General features: G+C 40.1%; 1 protein-coding gene and 1 long non-coding RNA gene across 2 annotated transcripts in view; one reads left to right on the top strand and one right to left on the bottom strand.

The window, feature by feature from the left end:
• PKN2 (protein kinase N2) overlaps positions 1–6,189 on the bottom strand; it is a 54,672-nt gene extending 48,483 nt beyond the window's left edge. The window contains exon 1 of the mRNA XM_062003411.1: positions 5,885–6,189. Coding sequence (XP_061859395.1) covers positions 5,885–5,932 — 48 coding nt within the window. The 5' untranslated portion in view covers positions 5,933–6,189. The remainder of the gene's footprint in view (positions 1–5,884) is intronic.
• A 404-nt stretch (positions 6,190–6,593) lies between these two features.
• Positions 6,594–18,725, top strand: LOC133626231 (uncharacterized). The gene is made up of 3 exons (XR_009819375.1): positions 6,594–6,778; positions 10,547–10,685; positions 18,471–18,725. It is a non-coding gene; the product is annotated as an uncharacterized LOC133626231 (long non-coding RNA).
• The last annotated feature ends 207 nt before the right edge of the window (positions 18,726–18,932 follow it).

Genomic DNA, 18,932 nt, shown 5'->3' with positions numbered 1-18,932 from the left:
AACTCCCGAAGGTTCAGGAAAATGCCCCACAAATCACCACGAGAAAACCCACAGAGCAGAACTTTGCTCCATAGGATGCATGCTCAGGCTGCCACGCAGGTAGCCCAACTTAGCAGTGTGCAGTCAAACAGTAAGTAAACAGTAAATGTAAAATGCTGGTAACAAAAATCCTGTGCACTGGTGTCAGTGTGACATAATTACAATGTTGCAGTTTAAATAAACAAACTAAGATACAATGTTACCATAAAGACAGGCTTAAAGCATTTTGTTAACCACTGGTTTCTCTTTCCATGTAGTACTTTCAAATAGTATCTCAAAGTAAAAGAAATCACAGATCAGATACTACAACATAAATCTAATTTATTTTAAAATAAACACCCTCCCTGCTGAAACCCCAAAACACTAGCAAAGAAGCTATTTTGCTTGTGCCAGGAACTGCAGACCAAGCATTAATAATCAAAGCTTCGAAGTACTGCTACAGAGCCGTATCTTATGAGAGATGCCTCAGCTCAGTCTGTTCCTGAATCCATTCACTTACTGGATCCACGCAGAGAAAACAAACCAAAAAGCCTAACGAACCAAGCTGTACCAGTTGTACAAGGTGATTTCTAGAAAAAAACAAAACCAAAAAGCAGAGACCCTCATGCTGCATATAACACAACATAAGGCTTTGTTGCTCTGAATGTAATTAGAAGCCATGTAATGCCTTAGTCTCTAATTCAGCAAAGCACCGAGACAGTGAGGAAGAGATCCTTAATCCCACCATTAAGCCCTTAAATCACCATTTCCCAATGTAAAGGACATGTTTATCTAGCTATTCTACTGCAGACTTTAGGTTACATTGTAATGAATGACCATTCACAATATATAAAACTGTTCCAGTAGAGCTATTACACATACTATAACTAGACTTTTCTAGTAGCCATCACTAATAATTTGAGTTAAAACAACATCTGCTCCGATGAAAATTCAGTCAAATGCATACAAGTTTACATCACATACAAGTTCCTATGTTTACAAGCAGACTGACAGGATTCAGAAGATGGAAAAAAACCCAAATCAAAACAAAACCAAAACTCCCACCCCTGCACCTACTGAAAGGTATTTTAAGGACTGTGTTTCACTGAGAACAGGATGTATATTTTATTAACACAAGTTTTGAACAGAGTATTGTTTAAAGAGCAATATATATCCACAAATAGAAAAAGAAGCTGAAGTGCCTCCCTAAATCCATCTGTTCTGGAAGCATTTGTAGGGACTCGAGAAGTCCTAAGTTGCTGTAAACACATTTTCATGTCTAATCTGCAGTAGAGTAGTTCAAAATATTTTCACTTGAATGTGATATTTTCATGTTCTGAGGAAACAAGAGTAATTCAAAATTATTTGAGGCTAATCTGTCCTAGCTGAACAGTATTTGAAAGCAGTCTTACCGCTGAGTGTTCAGTCTAATTACAACGCCTGTTCAAAACAGATTAATTAGGTTACTTGTACCTTTTTAAGGTGTCCTTAGGCACTTGATCATGGCTAATAATAAATACCCAGCACTTTTTATCTCTAGAAAAGCAAGCATCATTACCTCTATCCTAAAGATGAGGAAACTGAGACATGAGTAAGCAAAGTCATCTGCCTAATGTCACCTAGTTGAGAGCAGTCACAAATGAAATGCAGGTCTTCCGAGTCCTGCTTAGTAGTTTAAACCAACGTGGCTAGGTACAAGCACATGACTTTATACATTTATATACAAAACACAGTTGTGTAAACTAAGATTCAGGTGTCCAACATTTATAATTCTCACAAAATACTGAGCACTTTTGAGTTATGTTAATTTTATGAATACTCTTGTCCCAGATATGAAATGGAAAAATAAAACAAACTAAAAACTATATCAGATGTGCCACCGTGTAAGTGTAATTTACACGTACTTCAGTTGTGCTACTGATCATCACTACTTTAAAAAAAGCTCCAACAGCCTTTAAACATGACTTTCTAATGAAATTTATGCTTCAAGATGCCCGAGTACAGCATCTTAGGGAATCAGATGACTAAGGCTTCCATTAGGAGAAAATATCCATTTTAAAAAGAAATCTCTTATTCTGACCAATACAGAAATAAGGATATTTTCACCAATATTTTGTAATTTTAGAAATATATGGAACAGTCTGAAAAAACTCATTCCAAGTAGAGCCTTTAACACTCCCATTTGAAGCAAACGAGTCTTTTATGTGCCTGTTTACTTCAGGGAATAACCTGAATTCTGTCTTGACCAAATAACTTCATTTAAGTGAATAAAGTCAAGTAATATATTGGTGAGGTTTCTTTCCAGCATTAAACATCTATTGTTTTAGAAGCACAACTTTGAGTGAACCAAAATGTTTCTTAAAATAAATCCTGTAATGTTACTAAGAAAAGGCTAAAGTTTAAAACATTTAGATTGCTGTCTAGAAAAAAAAGTCATAGAGAACACCTAGAAGCACAAAAGTGCAATCACTTTGTATACATAATAGCTTCATGTAACTACTTTAAGTAATAATTTCTCTTACCCCAAACTACCTCCAGAAAAATGTTTTAAAAAATGATTAAAAACCCCAAAACACATCATCTTTTTCATATAAAACTTAAAAGATTTTATCTCATGGATGTCTTATTTAACAGTCTACAGCATCGTAAGTTAAAGCTTAATTTTATGAGGAAACAGAGTTGTCACTTCCACCAGGAAGCAAAGAGTTAAAGACTGTGCAATTAACCTGAAAGCAAGCACTGGAGAGGGTAGTTTATCTGTTAGAAAAAGTTCTAAAAGGATGCAAGCCTAAAGAAGGACAGCAGAATTTTGGAAGGGAAGGCAACATCAGCAATACTGATTCTTATCCAATATCCTTCCCTCTCCCACAAAAGAACCTGTACTGGAGATAAAAGGAGGTAAAAAGGTAAGCTGGCTTGATGGCATTTTTCAGTCTTTGTTAATCAGGTAATTTTTCTGGTGAATCTAAGAAACAGAATAAGCTAACAAAGAGGGTTTGTTCACTGTCAGGTTTATTTTGTACCATACATTTGCTAACTACTGAAGACTGAGTGTTACATTTTTCACTTTGAACAAACTTAGGTGAAAAATTTGGAAGTAAGGTATACTTTCCATGTCCTATTAACTGTCTGTCAGATGTTTAAAGTAAGATACAGATGAATGGAGAAAATATTTTGTCGAAAAAAATGGACAGAAATGTCTAGTGGATATTTGCTAGCAGAGGTGTTTAAAGCCATCCTTAAAAAAATATGGAACTATCAGTGTGAGAACTGTGGTCTAAGGCCCATTTAATGAAACCCAGTACACTCTGAAACAAGTACACATACCACATCTATGTTTTAGCACTTTCTTCTTAGCTGTTGGCTATTTTGCCCTTTTGTTTTTCATATTTTCTCAGAACCCTCTTAACTTCCTGTTAGTAGCTGTGAAAGTTTGCCAGTCTTTGTATCAGGAGAGCTCAGTTGATTCATGACTACTGATCCACTTTTCTCAGCTTGACCCAAACCTAACAGATACCTACTTACAGCATGCTGGAGTATGCAGGGCTATCATAACCAAGTGCAGAACATATGATGTCAGTAAGCAATATTGATCACTGACTGATGTTTTAGGTTCCACCCATTCCAAGGATGAAGTCTAGGATTAACACTGGGTTTAGCTTGTTTTCAGTAGGTTTTCATTTAGCGAAACACCTAAACCACCTATTGCTCATGATCTAGAGCAGCCCAACTACGTGACACTTTCAACCTTTAAACATGTATTCTACAACTTCCTCATCTTTCTGTGCAAGACTGCAATAGGCAAGTAAAGGCTCATTTTACGTATAAGCACTTTTTAAGTTACAGTTCTTTAGATTGAGGAAGTTTCATCCTGAAGAAACATGAGCAAAATGGCGTTGTCTCACACTTCGCCGTAGTTCCCTTTACTTTGGGAACATGACTCTAAAGAAACTTTTAGATACAGTTATAAGAAGAATAATTTGAAGAATTCCCTAGAAAAATGAAGTTGATGCCTTTATATTCCACTGCTAACACATGTCACTGCAAAAGAACTCACCACCTTTACAGTGATTCTTCCTGATATGGAAGTTCCACTTAAAAACACCTAAAAGTTAGCTTAAACCCAACTAAGATCTCCACATCAACTTCATAACCCTTGTGTCTTGCCCAAGGAACTATATTGATACAGAAGTTAGCACAGAGAATGGAAGAGACGGTGCAATCAAAGAATCTAAAAAAATCAGTAGTAAACCAAAAAATTAATAGTAAAAAATTAATACAACTGTCACCCTCATCTTCCAAGGAAAAAGTAATCAACATGAAACCTCTCTAACCCCAACAACAAATCAGTCTCAACAAGCAAAAAATCCAAGACACTCTTCTGTTCAATTTAATATGAATGCTACTCTCAGTACCTCTACAAAAATTCTGCTTCCATTTAGCTTACCTGTAACACTACCGTAGTTACTTATTCACACAGCTCAACCACTTCAAACAGGTTTACCAGCTTATATATCATCGTATCAAGTTTGTATTAACATAGCAATTCTTCCTAGACACTTATGAGCCACTGATTAAAGTTCAGCATTTTAGATGGATTCTTAGCCTTCAGCCACCTCATGTGCTACGATACTAAGTAGGCTGCTACACCTCTCTTGTGCCACCTTTTCCTTTGTTACTCAAGTGAGCTGATGGCTAACATTTTAAATTACAGGAAAACTTAACAGCATACAGGAAATTTTATTTCTCCTTTTTAAAGCATGCCATTCTAATTTCTAGTTGAGTGTTAAATTCAATCTTTCCATTTATGGACTTCTTACTTTGGCTAATTGTCCAACTAATAAATTCAGAGACACATTCTTTGCCTGGTTAACCAAAACAACTTGGATAGATTTAGTGCTGTATATGTGAAACAAAAAAAAAACAGAAGAAAAGGGAAAAAAAAAGTACCAAGCTTTCTTCTGGACAAGGAAGTGGAAGAGCTAGCAGGTTGAGCTGACATTTAAAGATGAGCACAAAAAGGGGAGCTCTAGGATCGCACCTAACCCTGCAGCTGACAAGCAGGAAAGTAACAGTTGCATAGACAAGGGCAACTTGCCGGGATGAAAACAACAAACACATGAGTTTTCAGCTTTTACGGTGCCGGGGAATTGTTTGTTGTTTGGCTTTGGTTTTCTGTTTTGGTGGGTGATTTTTGTAACGACAAGAACTTTTTCGGCGAGACAAATAACGTCAGTCAAACCATTTTTTCTTCTTCACAGGCTCTCGGTTCAAGGCCTACATAGAGGAAGCTGCCCCGATTCTTGCGCGGTGCGATGTAGAGGAGAAAAGCTCTTTGCCTGACCCTGACGCAGGCAGTGGGGTGGCTACCGGGAGTCCCTACGGCCGCGGCCCTGACGAGCACCGTGCCTGGGCGGCGGTAGCGGGGGGTGAGAACTACCGGCCATCGCAGCGGCTCCGCCGGCGGGAGCGGGCAACCCCCGCGCTGCTGGAGGGCGCTTTCTGGGCGGCGGGGCCGCGGCCGGGGGCGCAGCCCCGGGCAGGCCCCACCGGAGGGACGCGGCTGCTGGGCGCGGGGAAGGAGGGAGCCGAGCGCAGACAAAAGCGGGTCGCGGCCGGCAGCGGGGGTGGGGCCACGACCGGGCGGCGGCGCCTCCGCTCCCGGGGGAGAGCGGCGGGAAGAGGCCTGGGGTGGGCACGGGCTTCCGCTACCCCCCCCCCCCCCCCCGACGCGGCCGCGGGGCGGGGTGGGCGCCGAGCGGCGGGCAGGGGGCGGCGGGGCGCGGCGGCGGCTCCATCCTCCCCGAGAGGGAGGGGAAGCGGCGCGGGGCTGGGCGGCGCCCCGAGGGACGCCGCCGCCGCTTACCTGGAGCTCGGTGAAGAGGATCTCCCTCTCGGCCGCGTTGGACGCCATTGCGCTGGGGTTTGAAGTCCGCACCTGGACGCTTCTGCTGCTGCCGCCGCCGCCGGCGGGGAGGGGAGCGAGGGAGGCGGGACCGGGGCCGGGACTAAGGGCGCATCGGAGGCGGGGGGAGCAGGCAGGGGGATGCGGGAGGGGACGCCGCCGCCCCCCTTCCTCTCATGGAGGTCGCGCCGGGGCGCGGTGCGGAGCGGTCCCCGCCGGGCCGCGGTGCGCTCCCCCGCCCAGGCGCGGCGCTCGGCCCTGGCAGCGCTCGGCCGCCGCGGCTGCTGCTCCTGCGGCTGCCGCGGATGTCGCACCATTTGGCTGTCACCCTGTCGCAAAAGCCTGGCCGCTTTGCGGCTCCCGGAGCACGTGACGCTGTGTGGGGAGGAAGAGCGGGCTCCCCGGAGGCAGCGGGCGGCCTGCTCCGGCCCCGCTCCGCCCCCCGCGGGCAGCCGGCAGCGCGACGGGCAGCGCTCCCCTTCGGCCCTGTCAGCTCCACGCCACCTCCCTCCCTCTCTCCTACCTCGCCGTCCTCCCCTAGGGGCCTTTTCCCTTTCTGTAAAGCCCCGGCGCCGCGAGTCCCGTCGTTTTCTCGTGTGGTGGGGTGGGGAGGGGAGGGGAGGGGAGGGGAGGGGAGAGGAGAGGAGAGGAGGGGGGCGTGTGGCGCATGGCGCATCCCTGGTGTTAGGGGCTACTGGTTTCGGCTCCGCCAGACCTAGGAGACAGGTGAAGCCACCTGGGAGTTTGTTAGCAAAAGCAGCTAGCTCAGGAAAGGTCACGCTTGTCTCAGGCGTCCGGAGAGAGGGCAGCCACCTGCCGCCCCGGGGACCGGGAGCAGTGGCCCAGGAGGTTGTGGTGAGTGGGGGCTGTTAATACCGTTCTTCATAGTTTTAAAGGGCAAAACATACCTACGTGGGCCGCTTGGTGTGTTTTGTGGGGGGTTGGCACTGCACAGTTAGTCTGCAGAATAATAAGCTGCTGAGAGCTTCAAAGTCACTTTGAGTGTCTGGGAGGAAATGGTTTCTCTTCCCTCTTGGCAGCATGTGACAGTAGCGTTTATTCTCAGTTTCCTGCCTGTGGCCGTTTAAGGTTTTTTTTCACCTGTGCTTTCTATTGGCTAGCATGTACACACCATACATTCTTTTCCCACCTTAATATTGGGTTTTACATTAGGCTAATTGAATTCCTGCAAAACAATGTGTGGAAGCAATTAAAACTGCTGATTTTATCTGTACAGTCCATGTCAAACTGGGATGAGGTGAGACATTTTTGATGGATTCATCTTCATGCAAGTGTCAGTGTTTGTTCGGTTTATGCTAGTGCATCCCTATGTGGCTACAGGCCAATAGTGGTCTGTTTGCTCTAGAACCACAAGTTTAACTTTTGGAGGATTGGGGGTCTTTTTTGTTCTGTTTTGAGGAAAAAAGGAATAGGAGAGGTAAACATTTAATTACCACTGCTATTGCTAGCAAATTTGAAACATTTAAAGTGTTCTGTATAAGAAGTGGAAGTATGTTCCACTGTTGAGCACCAAACAAAGCAGACAATCTGAAGTACTGTCATGCAGTATAAAATAAGTTTCTGAACATGCACACACAGTTAATTTCATATAAAAGAAATAATAAGATAACTCTAAGGTAACGGTGCACGTCTTTACAGGAATGAGAGTTTTTCACTAACTTATGCCTGAAGTAGATACATTGATATAGTTCATAATTTTGCATATACACAAATCTACATATAGACTTAGTCTGCCTGAAGCCAATGGCTTAATTCTTGTTCTGTGTGGCAGACAATTACAGGCTGGGAGAAAAAAAGTAAAAGCAGAGAGGAGGAAAACTTTACCTGCCAGTTGCTGTAACAGTCATTATTTTGAATATTGAAAAGTCATAAATCTGGGGTTAACAGAGTTTTTTAATGCAAGATTAATGTAATTGCTGTTTGCTGCTGCATTAGTACATGACAGCAGCCAGTGAGGGGAACGTGTCTTAGATATCACAAAGAAATGTGTTACATCTGAACCTAAATTGTACGTTACGTTAAATTGTATCAGGAACTGGCATAGAACTGGGGTAAAATTTTTGAAGCATACACCTTCTGTAGTCACTGTAAATTCCTTGGTTCTAAATAACTTGGTTATTGAGAAGAATTTCATTCATATAACTCAATTGTAAAAAAGGCTGTGTAGAGGAGTCTTAGTTACTCCTCACCAAACTTCCTGGCCAAACTTTTGTCAGTTTCACCTTGTCCAGTAAAGTTTATGCTAGCACAGCTTTGCTGTCAGTTGTATGAAGTAGTCTTAGTTGTGCAGCATGTGTCAAAAGGCATGAATTGGCTTTACTTGTGGAGCGTTGTGTGATTTTGGACATTTTGTGGAAAAAGTGGAGGTGAGTGGCACAAAGACATTTAAACAGTAATTTCTCATCTTGTACATGATAGAGTGATGCTGAAGTATATTTAAAATTAAACTGTTTTTGAGAATGGATGTTTAAGGATATAGAGAAGTTATCAGGACTGACTGGGTTACTGTGACTTAGTAACTCTGTGTACTTGTCAGCGGTGGATGTGATCCATTACTGAAGCTCCTCACCTGCTCACATTGCAGAGGAGTAAAAGTCAATGTGCTAGCATGTCTGTTTTATTAGATGTGGTCAGAGGAAAACACAAATCGTGCCCTAGAGAAAAATCTGTAAATATATGAATGGGTATCAACAAAGTTAGTTAGGCTTTGAGAGTCTAAAACAAACAGCTGACTTCAGTTCATGCTTAACCTAGCCGCCGTACTGAGTGTTGCCTGAAACATATTGTTATCCCTGTCAAGAAAGGGCCTGTAATCTTTTTCGTATTCCCAATGTTATTTACACAACTTGGAAGAGCTAAGTCCTAGATTCTTTGACAGAAGTGTAGTGTTACAGGAATCTAAAGAGTAACCGGTTTGAGAAAAAACATTAACCTAGTTCTATCTCTTGTAGGTAACTGTTCTTCCTCCAGAGTCTAGAAAATACAGGCAGTGCTGGACAACTGTAGCTCTACATTTAACTACTGTGACAGTGAGTTACTGAGCAAGAGAGAACATTCTGAGTGAGTCTCAAAACAGAAGGCAGTTAAGTATACGAGGCTCAAAAATTCAGCATTATATGGAATCCTGAATTCAGCCCATGCCTTAAAATATCTGAACGCTGTTTCTTCAGCCGTTATTTTGTTAGCTCATTCCCTACACTCTACTAGCATGCTAGGAAAGCAAACTGAATGAAAGGGATGTCAGTAACATTGGCAGTGCCTTTCATTATTTCTCTTCTTCAGGTTGTGTTAGTAAAGTCTTTGTCCCAAAGACTTGTAAAAGTAAGCAGCTGAGACTTTCAGTGTTTCAAGTGGTGCAAAGTACACCTTGTGAACCCTTGAGCATAGTACAGAACTCTAGAAAAATATCCAGGATATTGTAAGCAAAATCTAGGTGGTTTTTTTTTTGTTGTTGTTGGTTTTCTTTAATAGATCTAACTAATCTTGTTTATCATCTAATGAAGAGCTTGTCTTCACTTGGTGAAGTGTATGTTGTTGTGAGGAACACTAGATAGGTGTTAATTATTGTATTATTGCACGAACTACCAGCAGGACTCTTACCAGGAAAAAGTTTTTACTTAAGCAACATTAACCAGAAGCTTAAATTAGTGATGTATTCTAGAGGGACAAGAGTGTAGAGACATGCTTGGGTATAGAGGTGAAGTGAAACTCCTTGGAAGGAAGAAATTAGATACCATTCTACATGTGTTATGTTAGTAGGTGAGTGAGGACAGCAATACTAGGCCATCCCATCACTTTTTTAAGCACAGAACAAGCTCAAGGAGTTGGTGACTTTTTTGATGGTGGAGAAAAAAAAAATCAAGTAATATTGAAACCTGTTAAAGGAAATGCTTCTTTCTCTCATAAAGTGAGAATGTTGAAATTCACAGTTCTAGTCTACTTTGGAATAACCTTTTCTTTAACTTCTTTTACTTAGGAGTAAAGACAAATATGTTGAACAAATGTAGCTCCAACATGAGTTAAATAAAACCAAAACGCACAACACAACAGATTTTTATAAGGTAACCACTTATTCTCTCTGAGTTCCAGACATGACAGTGTTAGTCTTGTATTGCCATAGTTGGCCTTCTGGGTTGGATCATCTGAAAACTGTGAAATCCTGGAGCTATGGGGCACAGGAAATAGAGGAGAATGTCTTTGCCTTGTTTGTTTGTTTACTTCAGCCTGGAGATGTTGAAAAAATAGTATGTTAATGAAGAATAGTACTTTTCATCTTCCTGTTTTGCTTCTCAAATCACTGTGGGTGTAGAAGAAAGCTTTACTTTGAAGAGCTTCTTGCAAGAGATTTAGAAATAAATGTGTTTAGACTGTGTTGAACTTTGATATTAAAAAAATTAAATAATCTTAGACCAGCAACCTGATAGAGTTTATTAAAGAAAACATGGAACAGGAGATAGTGTTTATTAAAGAAAATACTGAACAGGAGAAAAGTCAAATGTGTGGATCATTTTAATGTATTTAACTCCAGAATATAAATTCCTTTCTTGAAAACTCACTTCTTCCACAGTATTTCTTAGAAGTTAATACCAACCTTTTGCTCAGCTTTCTTAAAGGGAATTCCATGTAAGAAAAGGCTTCTGTGAGAAAGCATGAGAGCTCTCTGGGGCTTTTTCTGATGTATCGCTGACAGTGAAGAGGACAAGATGGTGACTTGTCATAAACAGAAAACTAAAATGACAATGTAAGTTATTTAGCTCTTCTGGTGCCTTCCAATTTTGCGTATTCTTAAGCTATTCCTTTATTACTCTTTTAATTACATGGCTAATCATGTAACTTTTGAGTGGATTACTGTGATGTAATCATAACCCTGCTAGCAATTGCTGCACACTTTCTAGTTAAAATTTGTCTTCTGTGTTTACATACTATTACCCAAGGCTAGATGCAGGCTTATTATCACCCAGCCCAGTAGACAGATGTTACTAGGAGCAGAGTACAACAAACCTTATCTCAGTATCTGTTTTATTAATTCTGGGCCCTGGGAAGGCCTGCAGTCAGTGAGAAGAGAGTGCTCCAGGGGAAGGAGGTTCATTCCTGTTATTGCCTCCTCTCCTTCTTTTCCCTCAGTCTCTTACAAGGGAAAATCTGCCTTATGCCAGTTAATATCAGTGGAACCCTGTGGAGAGGAAGTGTCCTACCTGTGCAGAAGCAGCTGTGAGATCAGACCTCATTTCTTTAAAGGAGATCAACTTGGATTATTTGAAGTAATAATGAAATGCTTTATGTCTTTACATTAAGGCTATGATCCTACAAGTGGATCAACATGATGGATCTTTACACCTATGCTAAGTCCCAGTGATTCTAATTAAACTTGATTATAGGATCAAGCTTAACATACTCCATGTTGTTTCTGCAGTGAGCTCTGCACAGATGGACTCTTGTGATTTCATTGAATCCACAGAAGTGAACAGGGCCTGGTACAGCATTGGTAACATCAAGACTCTATTTTCTATGAATGTAGATAAGAGATCAGTACAAGCAAGTTAACTGTACCTTTGGATGGTTCCTGATTTCATTGCTTTATTTCTGTCATTTGCAAGCACATTGATTCAAATGGTGGCTGATGGAAAGTACCTTAGTTCATTACAAAAACAAAGCAAAATGTACTCAAGAGTGATTCAAAATATATTGCTCTATTCTGAAGAAAGATAGGTGGCTGTGACTTAAAGTTGCCTTGAATAGACACTAGAAAATTGGAGCTCTGGAGATAATGGAAAGATTTTCACATGCACCTTTAGAGTGCAACTTTCCATGATTCTACAAAAGTGAAATTCCTACAGAAGGCTTTGCAAATATAAAATAAACATTTTAAGAGTCACAACATAGCTGAAGTCACAGTCTGCATTTAGTGGAGAGGAAAATGTGTTGCAAAGGATGAGACAGACATGGGCATCCCCAGAGAAACCTACCTAAGTAGGAGATATGTGCTGGAAAGGCTGCTGCAAGGATATCTGTTGCATGCTTCTAAGGTGAGATTTGAGCTGCCTGTGGAAAGTGCATTGCTGCCAGCAATGCTGGACTGCATATTTGCTAGCAGCTCCCAGCAGGGTGTGCAAAAGGCGGAAGATTGCGTCCGTTCTCCTCTGAATCATGGTGCCAACAGACTGGTCTCACTCTGTGTTGTGGAAGTTAATGTGTGTGACTCGTGTACTTCTCTCAACCAATTTTAATTTGTTATTTTGAAATCTACAGCAAAGGCTGTCAGAAATGGGAACTAATCCTCTGCCTGATAACATGTACAGCCGCAGTGCCGTGTCTGGTGATGTAATGTCCGTACATCAAAGTTTTCTTTAGCTCTAATATGTTTGTGGACATTATAAACAACTATGTCAAGTGATCCTGAAACAGACTTCATCAGACACTCAGTCTTAGATGGTAATGATTTTTGGTCATGATTAACTTGAAGGCTGTCTTTTCTCCCAACGTCTTTATCTCCTCTGAGACAGTAGCCTGCATATGTAACTCTGTCAGGGATTGAAGTCCTAAGTAGTTATTAACTTGTACTTAGTATGCAATGTCTCTGAATTAAAAGGGCAGATCTATCTTCATCTAATGAACACTTGAAACTAGAGAGTTACCAGGCAGGTTTATAGCTAGCTCTAATTGCATTCTCCTTGCTCTGCTGGGACTGACATTGCCAGGAGAGGAGAGTGCCTAACAACTTTCAGAGAAAATGACAATTGCATCAAATTATGCTGAGAGAAAGACGTTCAAAAAAATGTTAGTGTTGTTAACAAAAATGTTCTTTCTCTCTTCCTACTCTTCACTCGCTGTCTTGCCCCACCCCCAATTCTTTTATTCTCATGTTATGGCAAACAAACTTGCTCTCATGTAATTTAGTGAAGCTTCACATTGCATTGTTTCAAGTTCTACTGCTTTTGAGCTCCGTGGTTCAGAGATTGCTTGTTACAGTGTATTCCACTTAATAAAATGGTATTTAAGTGTAAGTGAGGAAATAAGAGTAGTATCTCTCTTCTTTCCCTTCTTGCTTTCTTTTGTTTTTATTTCTACTCCGCCTTTGGAGTAGGATGGCTGTAATAGAGTTAAGCAGAGAAGTTAATTTCACAGTTCTGTTTGGGATGCTTTTTTAACTTTCAAGTGTCTTCAAGATCTTCAAAGGCATTTTCTTTTGGTGTGAATAAATCTGCTGGCATTCTCAGTTTGCCTACACAGTGTAGAAAGACTTAGGTGAGATTCCTGTACTGGAGACTGGTTGCAAAGTTAACTGTGGATTGGCTTTTCTGACTGAAAAGTGAAATGATTAGGTGTGTCTCAAAGAGCAGCAACAATTAAGTTCTTGTGCATGTCTTAATTTGCTTAGATACATAGATATCAGTGATTTTTTTAAAGTGTAATACATTTTCTTTTAAACAGTGGTTTGCTTTTTGTAGCCTGTTTTTGTGTTACAGAGTGAACATTGGATGTCTAAAGGACTGAGCTGAATTAATTTGGTTTAAGTAGCTTCAAAGTGCCTTGAAAGGCTTTTGGTGAAATCCCACACTATCATTATCACCTTGGATTTGAACCATTCATTATACTGACCATAAGGAAATATCCTAGTAGAAATATAAACTGCTTTCAAGTTTTTTGCTGCCTAGCAGGTAGTTTGCAGTTAGTGGACTTTTTTCTTCTTTGTAAGAAAAAGGAGGGTAGAAACTACTGAAGAACATTTTGAAAAATGTTTTGGAGCCTTGATCTGTTTTCTTTATCTGTGCTGTCAAGGAACAGTTGAGACAGAGGGAAACACTGAGGTGGAGTTAATGGAGGAGAGGGCTAAAGTGTACTGGCTTGATACTTGAAAAGTGATAACCTGGATTTTCTTTACATTCATTTACCTCTTTGCTTGCTGCAATGTTGACATATTAGTTGTAATGAAGGCAGCTTTTACACAAATGGTAGAAATGTCTCTAATGGAATGTCTTATTCAGCATACTGTCATTCTTTCCCTCTTGACTAGCTCTTTGTTTTCTTCTGTCTGTTCCCTGCACACAACTTAAACTCCACACTCCCCTCCACTTCACTGGAAGAAGTACAGCGATGGAGCAAAGCATGGAAATGAAATGTACTAAGTTAAAAATAAAATAATAAAATTTACCCTCCTCCTATCTTATATTCTTTCTCTCTATCCTGAGTTCTGTATAGCAGGCCAGTCGTGAACTTAAGTGTCCTTAAAGACTATATGGTTGAGGTAGGAGAGCTTAGCTTGATTGGACCCGAGTTGAATGGGATCATAATAATGATGGAGATGATGGGGACGTGTCAATGATGTATCTTCAGTAATGTTGGAACTAGGGTCAAATTCTGTAGGAGAGAAGTGCACAAACACCTTAAGAGCTTAAAGTTTGGGATTTTTTATTAGTCACAATTGTTAATAATAACAATTATTGGAAGAAAGCACCACATCTGTACACTAAAAGCATGTATTTTCACTATGGACCTAAACACAACAGTAAATCCAGTTTTTATTTATACCTGCTATGCAGGTAGAAGTTGATTTACATTAGAGAAGTCCTATAAAAGGCAGGCTAATGTTATATACTCTATTAGAAGGCACGGAGACTCAAGACACAGCAGACAGTATGTTATCATTTGTTTTCATAACATTCAGATTATCAAATCATACTCCAAAATTCTAAACATTTCATAAGAATACAACAGAAGTCATTTAAAAGAAAAAAGTGAAGCTGAGGTCAGTTGGGGGTTGCCATTTGTGAGCTGTCCTTAACTCTGTTGCTTCTGCTTTTCCCAGCAAATCCAGTATTTAAGAAGGATTGTAAGACCCATGTAATCATTGAGGATTTACTTCCTTTGGTGCCTCAGAGCTACTTTCAGCAACAACACTGTTGTTTTGTTTGTTTTTTAAACATACACGTCACCTTTATGAGGTACAGATGGATGTTACCAGGAAGTATTTTGGATAGCAGTGACTGTAAATTGTTGCTTGAAATTAACATTTGAAATTTAAGTAGACATAGGTTCAACTTTTGGTCTTGCACTTGCAGAAGGCACTATAGCTCTACAGGGATCTGAGGTACAACTGATGTAAATTGGGACTCAGGGTAATGAAGTCATCTCTTTTTCTCATGTGCCAGCACAAAATCTTCTTAATTCTCAGTTTTGATATTAAAATGTAGAAGAGTTCTAAATATATAATAGTGAAGTCTACCCTGAATCTTAGCCTAAGGCTTCTGGTTTGGAGTAATCTTTGCTGGCAAAAGTTGTGGTGTCTGTGGTGAATAGAGAGCATAACTCTCAGATAAACAGCGTAATATTTCTTAATGCTTCTCAAAATTATGTGATGTAGATTGGTGGATAAATGAAATTGACAGTTTGGCTAAAGTGCCTTAGAATTGCAGTTTACTATTTCCAGTCTTTGATGTAATACAGGTAAACTATAGAAACATTTGTGTTTATGCATATGGAACTTCTTAGCTCCATAATCTGCAAGGACACAGTATGTTTAAGTGTCCTTAGCGTTAAAAAAATGGTAATGGGAGAAGTGTATTAGTGAAAGATCCAAAAGTTGATTCAAGAGGTTTTGCTTTAAAATGTTAATTTTAATATTAAATTGCTCCATCTAGTGGCAAACTCCTAAAAGTGATAGTTTTTCTTTACTGACTATGAACCTTTAGTAATGATCATTCCTTTTAAGAATCTAAGAATTCTTCTTTTTTCCCATGGGAATTCCTCTGCCAAGGGAACTCCACGTGTGCCAAGCTACAAACCTGGATTTTCATTCCAGTTAGTTCTAGGGATTTTTACTGTTTACTTCAACAGAAGCAAGGTTATGTGTCCAAGTGTGTGGGCTGCTTTTGAGAACTTGGTCTTAGTGCCTTAATACCTTTGATTTGAGCCCTCCTTGGGGCTGTGAGGGAAAAAGAGATGCTGTTAGTAGTAAATAACTAATATAATAAAAGTACAGTCTCTGCTGCTTTGTCAAAGGGTGAAAATTCACAGGGAATCGTGTACTGAGTACAAGTGATGTACCTCACATTCTAACATGAGATGAATTTCTGTTGCAGGTAGAACCTTAACGTGCATTGATACCGTACGTTTCATACTAATAATGAACTAACTGGATGCTTTGTTAATGTCAGTATACTTTGTAAGCAATTGAAATTCTTATGCCAGTGAAGGCAAAACCCCTGTGTTCCCCAGTCAAATGAAAATACGGAGAAAATTCAAATGGAAAAAAGTTAAAGGAAGGGTTTAATCCAGACATCTGTGATGCCATCTTCATGTGCACACCTTGAAAAGACATTCTGATGAAAAAGAAGGGAGGTGTTGAGGAAGCTTACGTGTTTCCCTCTGCCCACTGCTGTGATCCCTTGTGCAGCTGGCTTTAAAGGGAACTCAGTCACTGAAGAATGAATGATCACGAATCCATTTCAGGTTCATTGCACACTATGTTTTTCATTTTCTGAGTGGAGACGAAACTGTGCAACCAGCAGCTGAAGTCCTGCAGAGACCCAAAAATATTTAAAAATTAAAAGCAAGGAGAAGAACTACAATAGTTTAAAACTAAATGTTAAGTGTTGGATTAAAAGAAAGAAAAAGATGCCTGTTCTTGAGAACAACAGATGTGCTGACTCTCTATCCTTTACTCTTGTCACTCATTTTTAAGGTTTAATTAATGTGCTATATAAATAATTTATACATCTTTAATTTCCTGGCAAATTCTCACTACTTCTCATTTTATATCTGAATACTTCTATCTTAAGAAATTGTTCTATAACACTACAAGAGTTGCATTTTATTCCAAGACTGTTATTCACTTGCATAATAGAATATAAACTACTTTTCCAGTAGTGCACCTGTCAAAACTTCCTTTCCCCAATTCGACTGGTCATTTAAAATTGCAGATCACTGTCCCTATTGTTCTTTCCCAGGCAAATGAACCCATTAAATATCACATAACTTCCCTACATGATAGCAAAAGTTTCCTTGCAGCATGCATTTCAACCTCAGCTGTTACACTTTTGTCTTTAATTTGAAGGGTTTGAAATAGAGTATTGAAATACAGGGTTTGAAATACAAGGTAGCACATCCTGATAACAGTGCATGAGCAAACAATGTTGCTGTGAACTGGAATGATGTTTTTTATCTTCCATGGTTCTGATATAACTGAGGCCTTCTTAGACAATGAAGCCAGTTAGGTGTACCCTGCGTTCTTCTAATCCCTGATGAATTTTGGGTTATTCTTTCTGAAGAATGTGGTTCTTGGAGATCATCTTTATCGGTGTTGCTGTGGCTGAGTTCCTTCCCTGGTACTGGCATCTACAGCAGTACTGAGAAAATGGAACAAAAAGCCTTGACTCTTGCAGCTCCTTCTGTTGGACTGGGGAAACGGAGACGTACCAGTGACTATTTTTTGTTTTAAACTGGTGACTTTCAAGGTTAAACGCAGGGGAGTGTCTACTGAAGTGCAAAGGTGAGAAAAGAAAGAGTGCTGTTTCAATGATTACAATGTTTGAAGTACTTTTAAATACACATTCCAAGGACAGTTTAGTCTAGAATAATGTCGTTCATCCATTTTGTCACTTGAAATTGTGTGATCCCTTTACAGTAACTTTACATGAATTTGGTTAGTGTTGCTAATTTCAGTATGTACCCTGTCTATTAAAGATCAGTTGACCTACACAATTGCATGTTTTTAGTATTTCTGAACAATGTCTTTATTGGGAAGGGAGACTGATTTGGAAGGATTCATCTTTGCTTGTAACTGGTTTGAAAGGAGTTAATGCTTATTGTAATTTTGAGAGGGGTTAGGCTCTTGCCCTGGCTGCTTTGGCAATCAGTCTATATTTATTTTGAAATAATGGCTTTTCATAATATTGTCTAGCCATATGTTACTCCATTTTACCTACATCTCATTTTAAAAAGTACCCAACTTTCTTTTATTATCAAGATTCAATTGACAAGTTTTTGGTTTTGTATGCTACAAATGTAGATCTCTATGCTCTGGAGCGAATTGCTGGGCAATGTTAGAGATTCATGGCAAATGGCTTATGGTTCAGCTAATCAATGCCAGTTTCCTCAGTTTGACACACAGTTCTTCCTAGGAAAAAAAATTATGATAAAATTGTTCTGGTCATGGTAAGGTATCTTCTTGGAGGTGGTGAAGAAACAATTCAGCTTTTTCCTGTGGGTGAGGAACTCAGCTGTAAGGGATGATTTTTCATAGTTTATATTTCTAGCTTTTTTAAGTGTATCCTACAGTAGTGAACACTCCAGGGTTTTTGAGACTATTTGTTTTACATCTGTTTCCATACTGACAGATAAAAAGCGTTCTACTCAATTGTTTTACTCTGTTTTGATTTTGTTTTTTCTTTGGTTTTTAACCTCTGATAGTGTGTGGACTTTGGGAACAATTTCAGTTCCAATATTGTAGGTAATCTGAAATAATTTCCATTACATCTCCCCTGTGACTGCAATACAGATCATGGACTATTTTGGTGCTCCTTTCCAGATTTACCGCCACCAAGGCAGAAGTCCACGTTGAAAGGAGTATTTCCAGTCCAGCAAGCTCTCCATGTCTGCATTCAGGTTTCCATGAAGTTATGAATGAAAATTTTAGAAGAAGAGCATCTGAATCAGAATAAAGCATTCTTTCTTTGGGACAGGTAGAATCACATTGACATACACCTATGAATCCACATGTAGAAGTTCTGAATTTCCCTGCTCCATTGTGAACGTATCCAATAAAAAGGAGTGCTCAAGTACAGAGCAGAAAAGTGGCACTTTCACTGGCTTTTGCCAAGACTTCTCACACTTCCCATGTTTATTGCTAATCTGAGCTTCCCACTAGTTCATTAAACAGGCTGTTTGTGGTGTTCTATTTCTTTAGCAGACTTGTGTCACAGCAGTTATTGTCAGACTTGACAGACAGACGGCTGGGGAACCAGGCAGATTAGGAAAACTTTAGTGGCTT

The sequence above is a fragment of the Colius striatus genome, chromosome 10, assembly GCF_028858725.1.
Source record: "Colius striatus isolate bColStr4 chromosome 10, bColStr4.1.hap1, whole genome shotgun sequence".
In the NCBI taxonomy this organism is placed as follows: Eukaryota; Metazoa; Chordata; class Aves; order Coliiformes; family Coliidae; genus Colius; species Colius striatus.
The sequence above is the reverse complement of the archived record's forward strand: the minus strand, read 5'-3'. Positions and strand labels throughout refer to the sequence as shown.